At 40.4% G+C, this 19068-nt stretch overlaps 2 protein-coding genes across 4 annotated transcripts in view; one reads left to right on the plus strand and one right to left on the minus strand.

The window, feature by feature from the left end:
- The window catches only part of LOC142101950 (uncharacterized), a 389962-nt gene that overhangs the window by 354852 nt on the left and 16042 nt on the right, over nt 1–19068 (plus strand). The window lies entirely within an intron of this gene.
- Nucleotides 1585–19034, minus strand: PHF1 (PHD finger protein 1). Of its 3 annotated transcripts, XM_075186424.1 has the most exons (16): nt 18876–19034; nt 14714–14835; nt 12559–12749; nt 11992–12073; nt 11804–11899; nt 11618–11718; nt 11254–11402; nt 10978–11073; nt 9545–9613; nt 8699–8822; nt 7543–7610; nt 6041–6181; nt 5792–5906; nt 4232–4329; nt 3399–3476; nt 1585–2254 (listed from the first exon to the last, which is right to left on the minus strand). In XM_075186424.1, the coding sequence occupies exons 3-16, from the start codon at nt 12730–12732 to the stop codon at nt 2002–2004; spliced, it is 1644 nt and encodes a 547-aa protein (XP_075042525.1). In that variant the 5' UTR covers nt 12733–12749; nt 14714–14835; nt 18876–19034; the 3' UTR covers nt 1585–2001. The 3 variants fall into 3 exon arrangements, with proteins under 3 accessions (XP_075042525.1, XP_075042524.1, XP_075042526.1); XM_075186423.1 differs by lacking the exon at nt 14714–14835 and having other exon boundaries at nt 18876–19033; XM_075186425.1 differs by lacking the exon at nt 14714–14835 and having other exon boundaries at nt 18928–19026.

Below are 19068 nucleotides of genomic sequence, written 5' to 3' on the forward strand. Positions count from 1 at the left end.
CTAGATCTTTTGCGTCAGGGACCAATTCACCCAAAGACTCTTTATTTGATGGTGTGGATATCGAGTAGTCGTCGCTCAAAAGTAAAGGAATTTCTGACAAACTGATTGAGGTATTCTTACAAGCAAAAAAGAGAAATTGTTCCAGAGTGTATTGCAGAGTTTGGAAAACATTTACACTTTGGTGCAAATCCAGATTGACCAATCCAGTGACAGCCAGCAAACCTCAGGTGCTGGATTTCTTCAAAGTTTAGAGAAGGGCATTAGTACATTGAGGGTGCAGGTCTCTGCCCTTAACTTGTTCCTGGACACAAGATTGGCATCTGATGATTTGGTGGGAAAATTCTTTGAAGGACTGAAAATAATTTGTCGTTTCATCAAATCCTTTGTGGCACCTTGTGTTTTTAATCTTATTTTGAAGGCTCTAGTCTAGTTTTACTTAAATGGCTCACACACAAGGTACAATTCTCAGTGGCCCACATCTGCAAGAAGAGTGGGAGAACGTAAGACTTTATGGTGCCAAGGACCATGTTTGAACATGTACACTGATAAGGTAGGGCTACGAACAAATCCTGCCGTCTTGTAGGCCAGTGACAACATTCTGGGCACACAATGCTCAAACTGCAGCAAATGGTCTATTCCTTCTGGAAGTCCTAGCTTCGGCTCATGCTCAGTTTGGAAGGACAGTTCTTCAAGCAGTTGATCAATAAAATATTTTATATGTATGGATTCATCAGTCTTGGTTTAATTCTTTGAACCTGCCCTGTGTTATTGCTTGGGTACATCCCATTCGTTAGGACTGCCATAGAGTATGAGGATGAAATAGGCAAATTATACTCACCGATAATTTAATTTCCTTGTAGAACCCCATGGCAGCCTAATCCCTCCCATGTTATGTTTATATATTTTTCTGAGCCACTAGACTACGGAAGGCAGGAGACGTCACACTATATACCTTCCGGGGTTATGAACTTTTGTTCCTGTCTCTACTCCACTAATTAGGTATTCCCCCCTTTGTTAGGGCTCCCATGGAGTTATTCTAGGAAATTAAATCGGTGAGTATAATTTGCATATATAATCATGTTTCAAATACTGAAGTGTACTACCGTATCCTGGGGTCAGTAATAATCAGAATATAACACATATTTTCTATACTTCTGTGTACTGCCATATCCTGAGATTAGTAATAACTAGAGTATATAATCATGTTTCAGACACTGATCTGCCACATCCCAGGATCAACATAAATATGAATATATCACATCTTTTATATACAGATCTATACTGCCATATCCTAGTATTGGAAATGATAATATATCCCTTCTTTCATATATCGACCTACACTGTCATATCCTGGGAATTGTAATAATGAGACAATATAATGAATCTTTCGTACACAGACCTGTAATGCCATATCTTGAAGTCAATAATAATTGAGAATATTTCATGGCATCGTTCATATACTGCCCCATGCTGCCATATTTATAATACTGAGGATGTACATAAGTAATCTGCCATTTCCTATAATCAGCAGGTGTTATATTGTGAGACGCTCATTCTGATCACTGAAGGTTACAACAGGCAGGAAAACCTGAACTCACTTTTTTAATAATCCCAGACAGACATGTGTGTGTTTTTCATAGAGATTCCAACAGACAAGAACCCGCATGATTGTTCAACACACAGACATCATCTTAAATCAGATCCTAGAACAGACAGAACATCGGACCTTCAATCCCACATATTAAATGATTAGATACAACAAAGAAAAAAATAATTCCTTAATATCAGCAAATTGTCCCACTGTAAGGTAACGCAGGCTCCGTGAGCTGACACTGTATAAACACGTGACAGGACAAGAAGCACAAACACCGCTATGTACACGCGTGTACATAGAGTTCAGGATTTTTTGTACAGTAAGCCAAGGTCATGGGATCCTCGTAGGTAGCACACGGAGCAGAGCGTGCTATCTTTCCGTACATCCTTCTCCATCATAAAGAACATTTAGAAGATGTTCTCTTCTTCGCACTCCATTAGGTATTGAGTCGCCCCCTGCACAGTGACCCTGCGGGCCAGCACACGCCTGCCTGGCTCTGCGTTCTCTGTCCATTCACAACCCTCCGAGGAGGAAGAGGATGACGGTCCGTGAGGCGAGGACCGGGAGTTGTTTGGAGAGGCAGGTTCAGGAACAGGGATCGATGACTCCAGTACTTCGGAGAGCAGATGGGACACTTCTGAGACTGCAGGAGTCATCTCGCTGAAATATGACAGAACACAGAAGCGTGACTGTCTGCCCTACACAAACCATGCGGCAGAACAAAGATCAATACCCTACTAAAAGACGCCTCCTATTGTACAGCAATAGACCAATCTGAACGTTTTTAAAATGCATATCAACAAAGGAAGGGGTTCTTTACAGTAAGGGCAGTCAAGATATGGAATTCACTGCCAGGGAAGGTTGTGATGGCAGATTCAATAGATATGTTTAAGAAAGGGTTAGACAAATTTTTTGCGGAAAAGTGTATCCAGGGATATGACCGTTAATTAAAATGAAGGATAGTAGTGGATATAGGGTAAAAATAGGACTGCAATATTGGGTCTGGGGGGATTTTCACAATTGAAACAGATTGGCGGTTGCTTACTCTGGATCAATTTCAAATATAAGAGAGGGATCGCAGGAGATCCAAAATAGGTTGAACTTGATGGACTGGTGTCTTTTTCGAACCTTATCAACTATGTTACTATGTAAGTTGGAATAATTTTAGTATAGAGAGCGCTTTCTTTTGACAACATACTGTGCAATATTTCCGGTAAAATAGGCGAAAACAAGAAAAAGTTTTTTACAAGATTCTGCCAAATTTTACATTCATGCAATGAGCTGAAGCCCATTCGTTTCTTCCCAAACGGAATTTTCGAGTTCTGCAGCGATACCAGAATTTGTACGGTTGTGAGCCATGGGTACGATTTTATTTGGAACATTTCCCCAGTTTACCTCGGTCTGTTTGTGCCGGTTTTAGCTCTCCCGCCAGTTCCTAGCACTGTGCTGGCTAACCTGTGACACTCCAGGTGTTGTGAAACTACAAGTCCCAGCATACCCTTCCAGCAATAAGCTGCTATATATTGGCAAAGCATGCTGGGACTTGTAGTTTCACAAACACCTGGAGTGTCACAGGTTAGCCAACACTGTCCTAGCGGTTATCTGTGTCACAGGATGCCTCATCCAATGCTGAAGCTCTATGTATATTCAGATTGTAAACACTCAGTGTACACTATGTGAGTAAGCTGTCATTGTGCTCCAGCAATGGTGCTTGGTTACAATATGTCTAGGACTTGTATATGTGTCCGTATAAACATATTATATGGACATAAACATACACCCTATACATGAGATGGTATATTACCTGGACTGCAAAGAAGCGGCCACAGAACCAGACGTGTTTGCAGATGGGTGGAAAGAGGCGAACATCCTAATTGGAGGGCTAAAATGAGATTTAAGATTGTTAGGTGGGTGACAGACACTAAACACACAAAATAAGTAAATTGTGAACTGGATTCTCACCAAGAAGAACCTCCCAGACCCTAACATCCCCTAATACATCCTGGGCAGAATGGGAACCACTGTACTTCCTCTACTCTTTATGTTCAACCCTCCCCTCCTACATACACGCCAATGTTTATCTTATTCTGCATACAGCAAACTGGGAATCCTACCAAGTCCTGTGTTACTTTATAACGCCTACGGAGATTCTGCCAGGATTAACCCCTCACTAACCAGATAAAGTATATAAACATATATCTGCACATATATAGACGTACAGTACATTTTTTAAGAAATGTACCGTAAAATCAAATGATATAAAAAAAATAAATGTGCAGTTAATAAACTTAAAGGCTGATAGTAAACGTAGCCGCACAATGGAGAATGTTCTCAATAAATACATAAATAATATTCCGGGGAATGTCGTCGATACCATCAGGGAGGTCAATAGTAACAGTGATACTCAGTATGTCACTTCTTATGGACATCTGGAGGCAAATAATGTCTGATTGTATTAGTAGCACAGACTATATCACATGGGGGAGGAAAATAATATATCTCAATCATACAAGGTATTCTGGACGCTTTTTGATCTTACAACACCCAGAAATAAAACAGAACATGCCCAGTGTAGGCTGAACATGAAGATATTGTTACAATTTAGTACACACTCCTTTCTGTGGCGGCGTGACTCACCTCTGTAGGCAGCGCGCTCCAGTGCGTCGGAAGTTGTAGGTGCTACCGCGGTATCCCAGGTACTTCTGGTTAGGACTAAATGGATTTTGTACCACATCCTGCAACACAGAAAGGCACACTTTACTGCGGTGAAATCTGTGCCACCAACATGGAGTCTTGTGTAATCTTCGGTCTTACCCAATGGCGCCATACACCTGCTTCCCCAGGGTCTTTTGCTGCACCCGGCTACATTCAGAGCCTCTACTGACTCTTTTGTATGAATTTTTTAATGCAATCCAGTTTGCACACGTACATTTTTGACACTGATGTGGTTCTTCCCATTAGAAAATAGGGCAGAATTTAATTATTCTTTTCTGACACTAGGAGGTTTTACAGATGAACAGTATGTTAAAATCAAAGAGAGTCCTAGCAACTTAGTTCCAGCGAAGGGAAATCTCATTGCAACAGCACACAATAACACTGAGGTGTGTGCTTCCAACATTATGGCAACAGTTTGGAGAGGCTCTTTGCTGTTTTGGCAAGTGCACAAAGTGAGGTCCATCAAACAATGGTTTCCCGAGTTTGATGTGGAAGAACTTGACTGGGCTGCACAAAGCTCTGACCTCAACCTCATCGAACATCTTTGGGATGAGTTGGAATGGCGAGCCAGGCCTTATCACTCCAACGTCAGTGCCCGGCCTCGCTAATGCTCTTGTGGCTGGATTGATACGAATCCCCGCTGTCATGTTCCAAAATCTTGTGGAAAACCTTCCCAGAAGAGTGTAGGCCATTATAGCAACAAAGGGGCACCAACTCCATACTAATGGCCACGGGTTTGGAATGCGATGTTCAACAACCACATATGGATGTTTTGTACGGTTGTCCACATACTTTTGGCCATGTAGTTGACTGTGTATTCACACTCAGCCTCAACTTAAGCTTTGTAACTTGTGATCCAAGGTACCATCAACTTGGCTCTGATATACATCCCATGGGGTCTCCATGGCGGGCACATATATAATAGACCCTGGCTTCCTTCATAGGTTCGGTTAACTGTAAGAACACTTTTTTTTATATTACACTGGATTTCTCGTCAACATTGTTGTTTGTGTGAATCCTCTTTTGCAACTTTTTTGAAGTCTGTCGTTTATTCACAGGTCATAATTCCACCATAACCATGATGTGAATAACGTAAGACGTATGTTCTCTGTGAATTCTATGACATTATATTATTATCCACGCCTTTTATGGCATTCAGTTACCTCATATGTTTCGTAATTGTCATCTAGTATGACCAAAACATTACGCATATATATAATCCATGCGGTAGATTATAACGATATTTGATATCACCTCACCGATCAAGTGTAAACTTCTTGACCTGCGTCTTGTATCTTTATGTGGTCCCAGAACTCCTCAGTGACCACATTCATATAATAAATAATGCATTACAAATACATGAGAAATGCTCCCCTTACTGCATGAAAGGATATTACAAGTCACATAGGCAGAGGACTAAGTGTTTTTATACAGACACAGAACTCTAAATGGAGAAAACATTGCACTACCCCATAAATTCACCTGGGTAAGAGCTCTCTGCAGCTTCTGTCTCTCCGTCCGCGTCCGCTGCTTTATGCTCGGCTTCTTCGTTCTGTGTGGGGGGCGTCTCGGGACCCCCATCCTCCCTGAAAGGGAACTGCAAGAGATCTTTATATCCGCTCGCTGCGGACGGGAAGGGAGATACGGAATGCAGCGTGATATATACACAGTGAGCTTTAACGTGAATATTAAATGGAGCGCTGAAGCAGCAAGCAGGTCAGGGTCCCTCACCTTACAGAAGGAGTGGAGCCTCTTACGTCTGTCTCCTGTAGTCTCAGCTCCGTCACTGTCGTCTGTGGAGCGGGAGGAGGTACGCGGCTCTGCAGCCCAAATAGACACTTCTTCTTTTTAATCTCCTTACCGGAGATAAATCTAAGAATACAGGTGCCGACGTGTTTAACTACTTGTTAATGAAAACTTCCAACCATTTAACTCCCCCCAACCTCCTGTTCTCCACTGGCCTCCATAGATTCCTGTGTTTTTATTTGTACTTAATTGTTATGGTTGATTTGCATAGCTGCATGTGCTGACCGTTCTGGAAGGGGGAAGCAGGAGTGACTTAGTGTGTAATGATTGTGAAGCAACAGAGACAGCGGCTTGGATTCTTAGTATTGATGGAGTAGAAATGGGAATGTGTAGCTAAGGTCATGAGAGCCCAAGGGAGGCCTTATCTATTATCGCGCAGGGGCGAGTTCCGGCAATTAACCAAAAGTCAGATCAGCTGATGTTTGGTGACAATGCTTCGTGTAGCTACGGCACAGTTGTATGTATGTATGTATGTAGTAAGTACGTACGTACGTACGTACGTACGTACGTACGTACGTAAGCCAACATGAATTCCTAGACAGCCAATATACCCGAGGCGGTGGTGGGACATTTAATCTGACAGGATAATTGTATGTTTAAGACAGCACCATTGTACTATTATAGGGTGATCTGGTTTCCTCCCACAGCCTAAAAACATACTGGAAGGTTAATGTTGATCTTAGTGTGTGCAGGTTTGAGAATTTAGACTGTAAGCTCCACTGGTGCAGGAACGAATGTGAATAATATCACAATGGGGCTGAGTGGGATGCAAGCCAGTATGCGTATCGTGTCTTGCGTAAAATTGCTCTGCGTATGCCCAGAAAATAGGGACACATACCTAGGTGCCTACGCAGACTTGCACGATACTGGCAAACAGACCTGGAGATGCGGGATGGGGTAGGGTTGTAGCATTCTAACATTGGCCGAGTGCAGAAAAGGCGTGTTTATGTAAATGCTACAGGACAGGTGCCAATACTCGCTGATGATGATGACCTGTTGTAGTCTAGGCATATATGTTGCTGACGTAGAGGCGGCGCATCTCCAGATCTGTACGACTCTGCATATGGGCAGAAATATACTTATTTTATGTGCTGTTTTTTAAAGAGTAATTTACTCCAATTTTGCGGCCAACTCTGCATCAGCCCTAATGTCTGTAAAGGACTGTATGAACCATATATTTATTCCAGGGTACTGGTAGATTCCCATAAGTCCAAGAGCCAATAGTCCGACCAAGCTCACCACAATCATACTCTCTCCCTCTCATGAAGTGACATTTATATGAAAGTTACTTTCAGCTTATTACAGCTATACTGGTGCTGGAGTCTCAAAACAGCACATAAGTGACTAAAATGCAATGAAATGTAAACATATAGAAGTGACCAGAGCCACTGCTTGAGATGCATGATGGGAAAAGTCCGTTTTCTCACCTGTCCTTCTGAGCGGTGAGTGCGTGGAGCAGATGGGAATACCGGTCTGAGCGAGGGGTGTCTGTCAACTGAAGAGGATCATTGTTTACATATCGGTACATAATACACAGGTGATTCTAATGAACACTTTACTCCTGTACATAACATCTCTGTAAATCAAGCTCTTACCACACTCAACGATGTGTATTCTAAGGAATAACACAGCCTTATGGCAAATTCGGAGACACCACAGATTTCTGTGACCTGTATAAACACGTTCCTCCCAACACTGAGACTTGTTGCCTTATATGGTCAATGGTGACTTCTAATAGCCATGTAATTTACAGTAGAAGATACATCTCTCTATGTCTATCTATATCTATCTATCTATGATTCAGTCTATAAAATGACAAGCTTCACAATCAAATGCACTTCCACTGGGCCAGGTAGTTGCTATGGTAATCAGGATACGGGTCTAGAATGAATACAAAAACACCCTTAGTAATCAGTGAAACACACCCATTGTACATCTAGAGCTGTGTGCCCATTACCATGTCAACTACCCGCCTGTCTGGAAGCAAATTTGAGTATAATTTATTCTTCTGTAGTTTGATGCAATAATACATGTTACACACTGTGTTTTTGCTTCCATTCTTCGTTAACTTGTTGCCATGGTAATCAGGGTTCACGGTGTTTAGGGCGTGATCATACTGACGTCATATTACCCTGGCAAGGTTAACACAGCTGGCTGTGTTGTACACCTTTGGCGCCAATTGTGCTTTATTTAAGATGATGTTGTTTATATTTTCATAAGGGAAGTGTCTTAAAAGAAAAGGGATTATTCCCCAAAATGTTGTGTCTTCACTCCCTTCATGCTGCCTGCCTGACATATTGTATATTATATTGTTGTTACATAACCGCGCGCTGTATTTGCAGGTAAGATGTTTGTACTTTCGTAACACATTTCAAGTTGCTTGTCTTGTGGGTGTTTTGTTGTTTCTGCCACAACCGGTGCTACATACTGATCCGCACCTGTTGTCTGTGTGACTCACTGATGCCACTGGTTCTCGTGCATTCTCATAGATAACGGTTCACCGCGCACAATGGCTGCCAGCGCTTTGTGTTTTGGTGTTAACACTTCTTCCCATTAGATGGTGCAATGTGGTCACATACTTACGTCTCCCACTAGCAGACTCTCCCAGTTCTCATTGACAAAGGACAGGATTTCCCGCTCAAAATCAAAATATTTCTTCTTACAGCAAATACTGAGGTGATAGAGGACAAGGTGAGACACATCCACCCTGTAGGGGACAAATGTGGTATTATATAGTCATGTGACACATATCCATTGTTTCAAGCAGGAGAACGAGAGGGGACCGTCCTCAGTGTGTGCGGCACAAAGAGAGGGTCTGCAGGGGACACAGAGTATCGTTAGCTTGGGATAGAGAGATATAAAAACTCAGGAGCAAGTGCAGGGTTTCTGAAGGGGGGATTCCAATGTAAAAGGCAACTATCACAGCACGTATATATAATATATGCAATATATATACAATCATGGTATGCTGCCCTATCATAATCTACAAACTACAATGTACAGAGGGGACTTACGTTGGCCGTTTTACATGCGTTTTAAAATAAAACACAATTTACGTTCGTTTTGCATGCCTTAGTGAATTAGGCCCATTATTTTTATTTATAGAAGGGCTATATCCAAAAAGCAGTAAAGAGGAAAAAGTAACACTATAAAAGTTTTTTAACAATAAAATACACACAAACAATTGTAATGCTCTACAGAGTATGTTAGCGCTATATAATTAGCAATAAAAATAAATAATAGAAATAGGTTAAAACCAATAGCAACCAATCAGATACTCGCTTTGATCAAGTTAGGGCAAGTTACACAAATGAAAGCTTATCTCCGATTGGTTGATATGTGTTCTATTCTACTTCCCCCATGACCAAACCTTACAGACAAACATTTACGGTGATCGGGGGACAAAGTAACAGAGTATCCCTCACTCACCATCCCAGGGGAAGCCTCCAGGCGTTCTCTGGACCTCTTGTACAGACCGAACACTCGAAAACATAAAACCTGACACAAGAAAATAAGATATTTTACTTCCGATTTGGGGATTACCAATAAAAACTACCATGAAAATAATGGTTATATTATTTTTTTTTCTCCCTTTTTGCTGTTGTTATTTGTTTATGTTATATACCCCTACTGTCTATGAATATAGGGAGCAATAAAGTTATCTTTTTGCTGTTGTTATATGTTTGTTATATAGCACTACCGTCTATGAATCTAGGGAGCAATAAAGTTATCTTTCCTTATATGCAGTCATTTTATATTTTATTTTATTATTCATTATTTATTATCTATAGTTAAAGATTTTGAATGGCTAGTTGGGGTTTAAATACACCCTGCTTGCTCAGTTGAATTACATGCCTCTAAATACACCGTTATCATGGATTTGTGTGTGTGTGTGTGTGTGTGTGTCTGTAAGCACAAGAAAGGTTACGATAACCACTGATTTCCAGTCTTCATTCCTTTAGCCAGACCCACAGAAACTTTAATTGCATCATTTCTAAGCACAGGGTCTCTAGCATGAAGATGGAATTAATCACAACTTTCTGCACACATACCATTTAAGATTAATGAGTGACTCCACATGAAATCACTTTTGTACTTACCATTAAATCCAATTCTCTCTGAATTCACACAGTGTATGACATATAGCTGAAATCCCCAAGAGGCTAAACACAAAATAGTTCAATAGTCTCTGACCGCTTTCTGACTATATCCTGACTTTCCATCTGTTACTTGAATCGAAACCAGAAGCAGTGCCACCTAGTTACCGAGCGAGGGTGAGGAGTCTGGTAGGAAGTGACCGCTGTATGCAAAACTGCCAGTAACACTCGCCGCAACAGCAATATGAATTTGGAAAAAATGGAATGTGCCGAGAGAATACCATGCGATGATGTGCTAAATATACAGTACAAATTGAAATATCCTTGATCCAGAATGGTAAAGCTCTGGAACGTACACACAGCTTGATAAATACAGTCCTACTGGAGTTACGTATAACCTCCTCATTGAAAGCCTTAGATCTGTTGTGTCAGTATGGAGAGAGTCAAGCAGCGTTGTATGTAATAAGCAAATGCCTTGGTTAGAAGTGTGTCCCAAGGTCCTATTAGAGGGAATGTCGAAGGGATTCCCACAAGGTGCCATTGTTGGGAAAGGCAAGGATTTAGTACAAGGGTTATTTAAACTAACAAACCACATTTAAATTGAAGTGACAGTGAGAAAGTCAGGACATATAGCTACAAGCTGGATATACTTCCTGGATATACTGCAGGGTTCCCGTGTTACCCGATGTGAGAGAGAATGTATTATAGGTGCTGTGCACTGGGCTGGTTCCTCTTACTTACTTACTTAAACCACTGGATACACACCTGTCTCCGTATAAAAGGGGTTTGCTCAGACACTGTGTACAAGCCTCATGGAACCACTGCAGACAGCGACAACACTGAAGCATCTTCATGTTCCATCTGCAGGAAGAGAGAGCTGTGTGTATTTATTTACATGGACATATACCCACGTACATATATCCTACCATAGTCCCTAGGTTCACACTTCATACTTACTTTCCTGGAATCAACCACTCCACCTGCCCACCCTATCCCTTTGGACAGCACCCCCTGTCCTTCTGTTACTTACGCCATACTTACTCTCCAGGCCCCCCGCAGTAGCAGTAACACTGCTGTTTATTGGTTAGGTGAAGTGGATCCCACTCTAAAGACTTCAATTGGTAGGGTAAGGAAAGCTTCATGTGCAGCATGGAGCGCGCGTAGGGGCCCTTCTTGAGAGCTCCACCTCTCTGTGAGAGTAAAAAGAAAGAAGTTCCCTTAGACACCACGATTTCAACCCAACCCACACCAAAGCAGCTGTATCTACAGCATTGCCAGCACTATATCCTAAACACAAAAAGACTCCAAGAACAACACTATATGCGGTTATAAATGAACAGAAAGGATGAAACCAATAGGCTGATATCAAAACAGGCACGGCAGAAAGATCAAGAGTAACATATACCTTGGTAGCCACCGCAAAGACACATTGCCTGCACATCCAGGAACTCCCGGCACTATCTGTATCGCATGGGACACTGGGGACATGGCATTCCTGGTGATAAGCTGTGGGACAGGTGGTAGACACTAGTTACAAAACCCTAATCATGATGATATAGAAAGTGATTTATCGTGCTGGCTGTCTCCTCACCGTGTTTACACTTTCCACAGTGCACAAGTTTATTGTCAGGGGTGCAGGCCTGTGAGTTGCACACACAGCACAACTGCTCCTTCCCTGGCACAGCAGCTGTGGAAGAAGGTTAGGGAACACATTAGACAACTTTTGACCAAGAATTGCTAAACATGACAGTTACATAAGAGAGTGAATTAGATTCTCACGGGGGAAGATGTCCTTCCAAAGTACTGAGAACTGGGAGTTATCTTCAAAGCGAACTAAACAGGTCTCTTGCGCACTGTCCACCTGCATGTGAGTAAGGGAAGGGAGAATGGTGGGAAGAGTATTAAAAGATTGAGAGACTAGAAATTCCAGAATGAAATAATGTAGCTCAATTTGAGCACTTGATGTAGTATGTATTAAGGGAATGTAATGTAAGGTTGGTGGGTGTGGGACCATGGTATGTGGGCGTGGGGGCGATGAGGGACTCAAGTGAAGATAGAATTTTAGTTGTTGAAACAGACTGTTGAGAATTTAGAATATGGAGTTGATAAGGGAATAGAGTGAATATAACATGTAACTGATATGTGAAGAGAATGAAGAGTGAATTAATGAAAGAAATGACAACACTGTACTACAGACAAATATTCATGCAGGTAAGTGGTGCAGGACTGGGACATGTGTTATTTGGAAGGTATAGTTAAATTTAGGGTGACGTTTCTTTTATAAACAAATATTACATAGAGATTGATGATGATGATGCCATGTAAGATGTTTAAATGAAAGATCACCTTCTTGATGATGCCCAGATAGAGGAGTCCGTCTGTCCACCGAGCTAGAACATCTTGACCCTCCCAAAAACGTGCCAGAGTCTGGAAACGAGGACGTTTCACCAAAGCAGGAGTCACCCTTGGGCTGGCAGGTGTGGTACGACTAGGTCGGGTCGGGGGCTCCCGTCCCTCCATCACATTTTAACAAGAACCTGTGGTTACAAAGTAAAAAGGAACACAAGATAGAAAGGAAGCGTCTTCTAGAGGAGTATTACTAATCTTGTAGACCTTACATCATTTCAGCTGTTTAAATATATTGTTTTGAATTGTATGTGATTTTTGCATTCAAATTTCAATAACTTTCAGTCGATTTATGAAATACTTGGCCTGATTCATTAAGGAAAGTTAAGCAAAAAATTGAGTAAGTTTTCTTACTCAAGTTTTCTGGACAAAACCATGATGCAATGCAAGGGGTGCAAGTTAGTTTATTATTTTGCACATAAGGAAAATGCTGTCTGTTTTTTTCATGTAGCACACAAATATTTGATAGCTTTTTTGTACACTGAATTTCAAAGTTGATCTAGGACATGCCCTATCCCAACTATAAATCTGTCGTCACATTTTAAATCCCCCCCCCCCACCCCTCCAATGCAATATGGTTTGCCTTACTTACTTTTGCTTAACTTTCTTTAATGTATCAGGCCCACTGTACTCAAGATTAAGCTTGAAATATAGATTGGTACAAGTTAAAATTTACTGACTACTATGCAAAAAGATCATGAAAGCCCGTTGTTAAGAAGCTCAATGACACAAGTTATTGCTCCTTGTTTTGCTCCTTACTCTACATGGAGCCCTGAAAATGACACTAGGATTACACAATGGTGTGTTCTAATTTATAGCTATACAAAACAGATCTTGTCCAAAAAATGTTTAGATGTAATTAGTGTTGTTGATCATGTACCTTAAAACAATTTAGAAAAACATTTGCAAGTAGCTAGATGTAGCACCAGGAAACGTTGATTGTGGGTAGACCACAGTGTTTAATCACGCCCGCAGGACACACTAGCTGCTCATATGTCTCTGGTAATTGTGAGCAGCTGCTGAAATAATCAATAAGACTGAGAGACTGATTGACCTAATCTGTCTTCCACTATAGACAAAGACGTAATGAAAAAAACAAACAAAAAAAACCACTGTTCAGTTGGATGAATGCTGAAACATTGGGCTAATGAATTGGAATGGGACTGGTGAAGTTTGCTGAATGATGGCAACTCTCGGGCTACTAGCCGAGGGCAGTTTCCCATGACGGGTCAGTCATTTATAGCTACCAGTGACAGCTACAGCTCGAAAAAAAAGGAACCAGGTAGGAGCCTCAACTGAAAACAAAATACACAGATGCCATAAGCAATTTAGATGAAAAAAGTTTATATTTCCTTTTGGAGATTTCGTTTGGCTAGTGTTCATAGAGTGTGCCAGGAACACAATTACACTGACGTTATTGGCAAGCAATAGTTTGTGCAAGTGCTGGGTTCCCGTGCGGAGACAAGTGGGAGCTCCAAGCCCCCGTTTGCCACTAGCCTTAAAGAGCAAGTAAATCTATATTTAGATAATATATATTTAAGCATGATTAATACAATACTCAATACTATACTTCAAATGACTGCAGAGTTCTCCCCAGCACCTATTTCCCGAGTGCACCATCCGGGTCTTGGAGCCCAGCAGAGTCCTATTACAATAGAATAAACCATTGTTTCTCCTATTAGAACAGGCACTATGTGAGCACTAGACAGCAGTGTGCGTTAGACCACTGACCACCAGTCTATCCAGTCCTGGCAGCTGTGGGCAATAACCTCCACATTTTTTCAATATTATCGCAAACTATTACAGCTGCCCCCACCTGGCTACTTCTTAATGCCACCCGGCTGGCAAAATTTTCTGGGGAGAACACTGAACTGCATTGTGTATATTTAAATTAATCCATCCATAATGTTATCTCATGCTTTTGCTGACAGCTGCCATTTAAGGAGGGCATAATATCACTATAATTTATTAGTCTGGGGCAGTCTAGTCTCTATTACCAGGAAAGGATTCTAATGGAAATGTTTTGCACAGATTGATAATTTTACACAACCAAGACAAACCATGATGTCACTGCAAGTATTTATGTATGACCTACCATGCTGCGCAACTTTAGCTTTTTGTCCTGAGTCAGTACCCTTTTAACCATTGTCTCTGGGAAATCTTTTGTGGTTTATGATGCAGGCAAAAATACTCCATTGCAACAACTTTCTACCGAAGCTACAATGAAAATACAATGTAGGCTGAGTAGTACATGTTGCCCACAAGCCTTGAAAATGACAAAAGTTATGTGAATTTCCTTTACTAATACCTTGAAATTGCACCCTCCTCTCCCTCCAAAACTTTATTTTATATATTCCCAAATCATCCTTTTCTAGATCTAAAATGTGAATAACTACACTTGCTACAGGTGTAGATAACACTTTGAGGGTTAATATATAAAATAGAACTTGTCAAAATTGGAGGAATGGTCAAGTATTAAAATAGTCTAAATGTATGCTAAAAAATCAGTCGTTTTTAAACGTTTCCTAAAAATTAAATTGATTCTAAAAAGGAATTTATTAAAATTAACTCCACTTTCAAATAACATACTTTTACCGATTACGCTGCAAATCTATTGAAGGCTAAGATCAATGCTAACTAATATTGTAGTTAATTATATTGCCCAATAAATTAACCTCCAGCAACTAAATATATATCACTGCATTGAAAAGATTTGAAGAAATGCCCACTATCAATAAGGTACAATCTGATTTAAAGATGGCCACACACAGGCAGATTTATCCGAAAAATGTTCTAACTGGAAAATGATCAATTCTGTCAACAATTCAGCCCTACACGGAAAAATTGTTAAGCTCACTCACACAATCTGAATGCATACAGAAGCTTTTTCCATTATATTGTTCATCTATGGAGATTATGGAGTTCCAGATTTCGAACAAAAAATGTGCAACAAAGTAGAAGAGAAGCTTGCACCTGTTGCATATAAGCCATGAATGGGTTATATACAACATTTCACATTATTATAATGTACTAATGCAAAAAAAAATGTGACTAGTGGCATTTGATTTAGAAGTGGAAGCCTTAGGCTGGGTACACACTGAAGCATTTTCGTCCAATAATTGGGCAAATCAGCCGACATACGATTGGTCGGTCGGAAGTCACGTTAGTGTATATAGTGACACGATGGTCAAAATTCGTTCCAAAGTGTCGATTGTCGGCTCATTTGGTTGGTCGTACTGTTTAATTTTTTTCAACCAATCACCTAACGATCATATAGTGTGCATGCACTCATGCTCACGATCTCCATAGTTTACAGAGTCGTGTTCTTTTCAGACGATGCGGGCAATGAATGTCCCAAGAAATAAATGTAGAGAGTTCTGTAAAAGGAATAATTCATTTGTTCGTACTGAGACAGAATATTTCGCATCAGAGTCACAGAAGCTGTCATGTGGATGCTATAACAAGGCGGTTTTAATGTGTGACAATGTGACAAGAATGAATGAATATTGTGCTGTCATTCTCTGAAGACTAGAGGACCAGATGAAGAGCACAGATCTGAAGGTAAATCGTGTCACTGTGTATGGATGATTCGCCAGACTGATCGGACCTTCAGTCGTAGGTACAATCGTTTGAGATAACACGGTCGGAAAATTCTTCAGTGTGTACTTAGCCTTATTTTAAAAAACTGCCAGCTTATTGGGAGTATTTTATTTGCAACATGAAGTTAAACAATTATACTTACCAGACAAAATAATTATCAAACATGCCTCAGTCGGGACGTTTAACAGGCACAAATTTCAAAACCAGACAATCAAATTTGTATTCAATTTTTGCATCACACTCGACAATTATATACAAACACACAAAGTGATGATTGTTTGATGCCCTCAAAATAGATTGTATTGAACAACAAAAGAAGAATGTGTGTGGACAGCTTAAACATTGGTTGATCAAGCTCTGATAATCCACCACGAGATGACCTGGGGCATCCTAAAAAGCCTGTTAATGTATGTATACCTTGAAATAAAAAGACTGCTCGTTCCCATATATCCTTTCTACTCTCTTCCTATCTGGACATTTCCAGACTCATTTTTCAATTTGCCCTCAGGTTAATCTCTCTGCACATAGCTAGTAGAGATTTATAGACTATTAAGATCTATAGGGCTGGTTCAGGGCCAGGGACCATTCCAGCAATAACTATGAAACTTTATAAATTCCAAACTGACAGGAGTATCAAGTTAGCCCCAAAATCTATATGGTGAAAACAATAGCAGTAAGGTAATGAGTTGTGTATGGTATGGAATGAGTCTTCGGGTGTGCCATAAGATACAAGATGTTACAGGTTTATATATACAGTATCATTCATAGAATTGTGGAGTATTAAAGGTGCAATCCATATTAAAAAATAAAGAGAAAAGCAGAGCACACAACCACTCAGAACTGTTTATTGATAATTATCCTAAAATGCCACATAAACACAACGCACAAAGCAGTTGAAATACAGATGTGTCCACCCTGTAAAGCCGCAAGGCTAGAAAGTTAATAATAAGGTATATAACCTATCAAATCAAGTTCAAAAAAGAAAAATTAACAAAAGAAAAAAACTAAAATAGACAAACTGGTATTAAGGATTGCACCTTTAATATTTTACCAGTATCAGTTTAAAGGGAGAAGTATGAAAATGCAGATTGTATGCAATGATGCTAAATGGGCAATCAAACAAATTATACAATGTGGTGACAATCATCCCATAAAGTACAAGACACAGTGAAATGTGAGAGTGGAACAGCTGAGGCCAAAATAATTTGAAGATTTTTTTGAAAGTTTTCTAGACCTTAGATTTTTGTATTTAAATTCAGCAATTGAACATTATACAGTCTTACACTCCATGGCTTGGTATATTCAGCTGTATAATTATAACATTTACTTTAGCATCCTCTATTTAATTCTTTTTAGACCAACCAGAACTATGCTCAACATATTGCCACTATTATAGTTGTATGCTACTAACTGATTAGGTGCTAGCAGTACATTTAAGTACTTTTTCATAAATCAAGTTCATTTAAACATTTATAACAAAACCGTGGTAACCTCGATTAACTAATTTTAATTTTTTTGCTACAAATTAGATATTTATATCATGCTACTGTATTTGCCTCTCTTATTTTGCCTTAATTCTGTTTACGGTCTTCTGCAAGTAGCGTCCTCAAAAATCCAACCAACTTTTCGCCAATGTCGTACTAGACTCAACTGGTTTTAAGATCTGCTTTTTTTTTCTTGTTCGCAACTAATACATACTCTAGTGGAGAACACTCAAGTTTAATTTGGAAATTAAAAATACAATATAACACACTGCATTTATTATGCAGATCCAGTCTATAAGCTGTGTATATTTTTTAGCCCTAATTTATCTTATGCAGTTTGATGCTAGACATATCTCACAAAGTGTGAGAGCATGGTTCAGTATTATTATGCAGCAGTTTTGCCGTACCATGCACAATTACATTTTAAATGAGTCACCGGTACAAAAAAAACAGAAGTGAATAATGGACTTTGCTACGTCACATTTCTTATGGGGACTTTGTAGTAGCTAAAAAATATAAATAAAAAGGTCAAAACATAATCTCATATGCACTCAATCTGAGCCTCAAAAATACATTTAGCAATTGCTGCCTCTCAGGCACATAATAATAGACCTCCATTTTGTATGTAAACACAATGACCGTAGTCTACATCCTAACTCTCCTTTGCAATCAAATAAAAGCCTCAACTTTTCCTTAAACGTTAATCGTCTCCATTACTATCCCAGGATACAATTGTTTTTGGGGGGTTTTAAATGACACATCCTGCAATCTGCAGGAACAACAAAGAAGCCACAGTGTAATGACAGATCTATTTGTCCCTATTTTTATTTTTTTGGGCCTGATGATTTAACAGCATTAATATTTTGCATTTTGCAATGAATTCAGACAGCTTTGCATATTGCTGTGTTGGGGAAAGTCTGCTTTGTTCTTCATCCTGTCACTTCTATAATGATGTTTAATATCAGGGGGTCTCCTTCCTGCACTGTTAACCCCTTCAGTAAGGTACCTGTCCTGCCCTGACATATCTCATTTAAAATTATTAATTTTTTTCTTCCTGTCAAAATCTGCGCCAAATAATTCTCCAGTCCCCCCTTGTGCTGAGGTAATTCCTGGCCAACGGCCCCGTCCTGATAATTGGCCTCTGCTGTTTCTCTCAGACGGTGCTCCCCTCACCCCGGGGTCCCCTCAGATTCCTCCCCCGGCTCCTCCTTCTTCTTCCCCTCACTGTGGCTCGGTGTCTTCCTCCCCCTCCTCTCCCGGGGGGGTCCGGGCAGGAGCGCGTCCTCCTCCTTCTTTTTTCCTCGGGCCGCACCTCGGCCCGAGTGACGCAGCAGCAGCAGCCTAGAGGCAGGTGGAGCCAGGCAAC

The sequence above is a fragment of the Mixophyes fleayi genome, chromosome 9 (assembly GCF_038048845.1).
Source record: "Mixophyes fleayi isolate aMixFle1 chromosome 9, aMixFle1.hap1, whole genome shotgun sequence".
Lineage (NCBI taxonomy): Eukaryota > Metazoa > Chordata > Amphibia > Anura > Limnodynastidae > Mixophyes > Mixophyes fleayi.

Excerpts from the sequence above, each read along its gene's own strand:
- PHF1 (XM_075186424.1), bottom strand. The coding sequence starts at position 12,732 with ATGGAGGGACGGGAGCCCCCGACCCGACCTAGTCGTACCACACCTGCC. Across the intron at positions 11,403-11,617 it reads TCTTTGCGGTGGCTACCAAG|AGAGGTGGAGCTCTCAAGAA; the intron begins GTATATGTTACT and ends TTACTCTCACAG. Across the intron at positions 3,477-4,231 it reads GGAGCGCGCTGCCTACAGAG|CCCTCCAATTAGGATGTTCG; the intron begins GTGAGTCACGCC and ends ATCTCATTTTAG.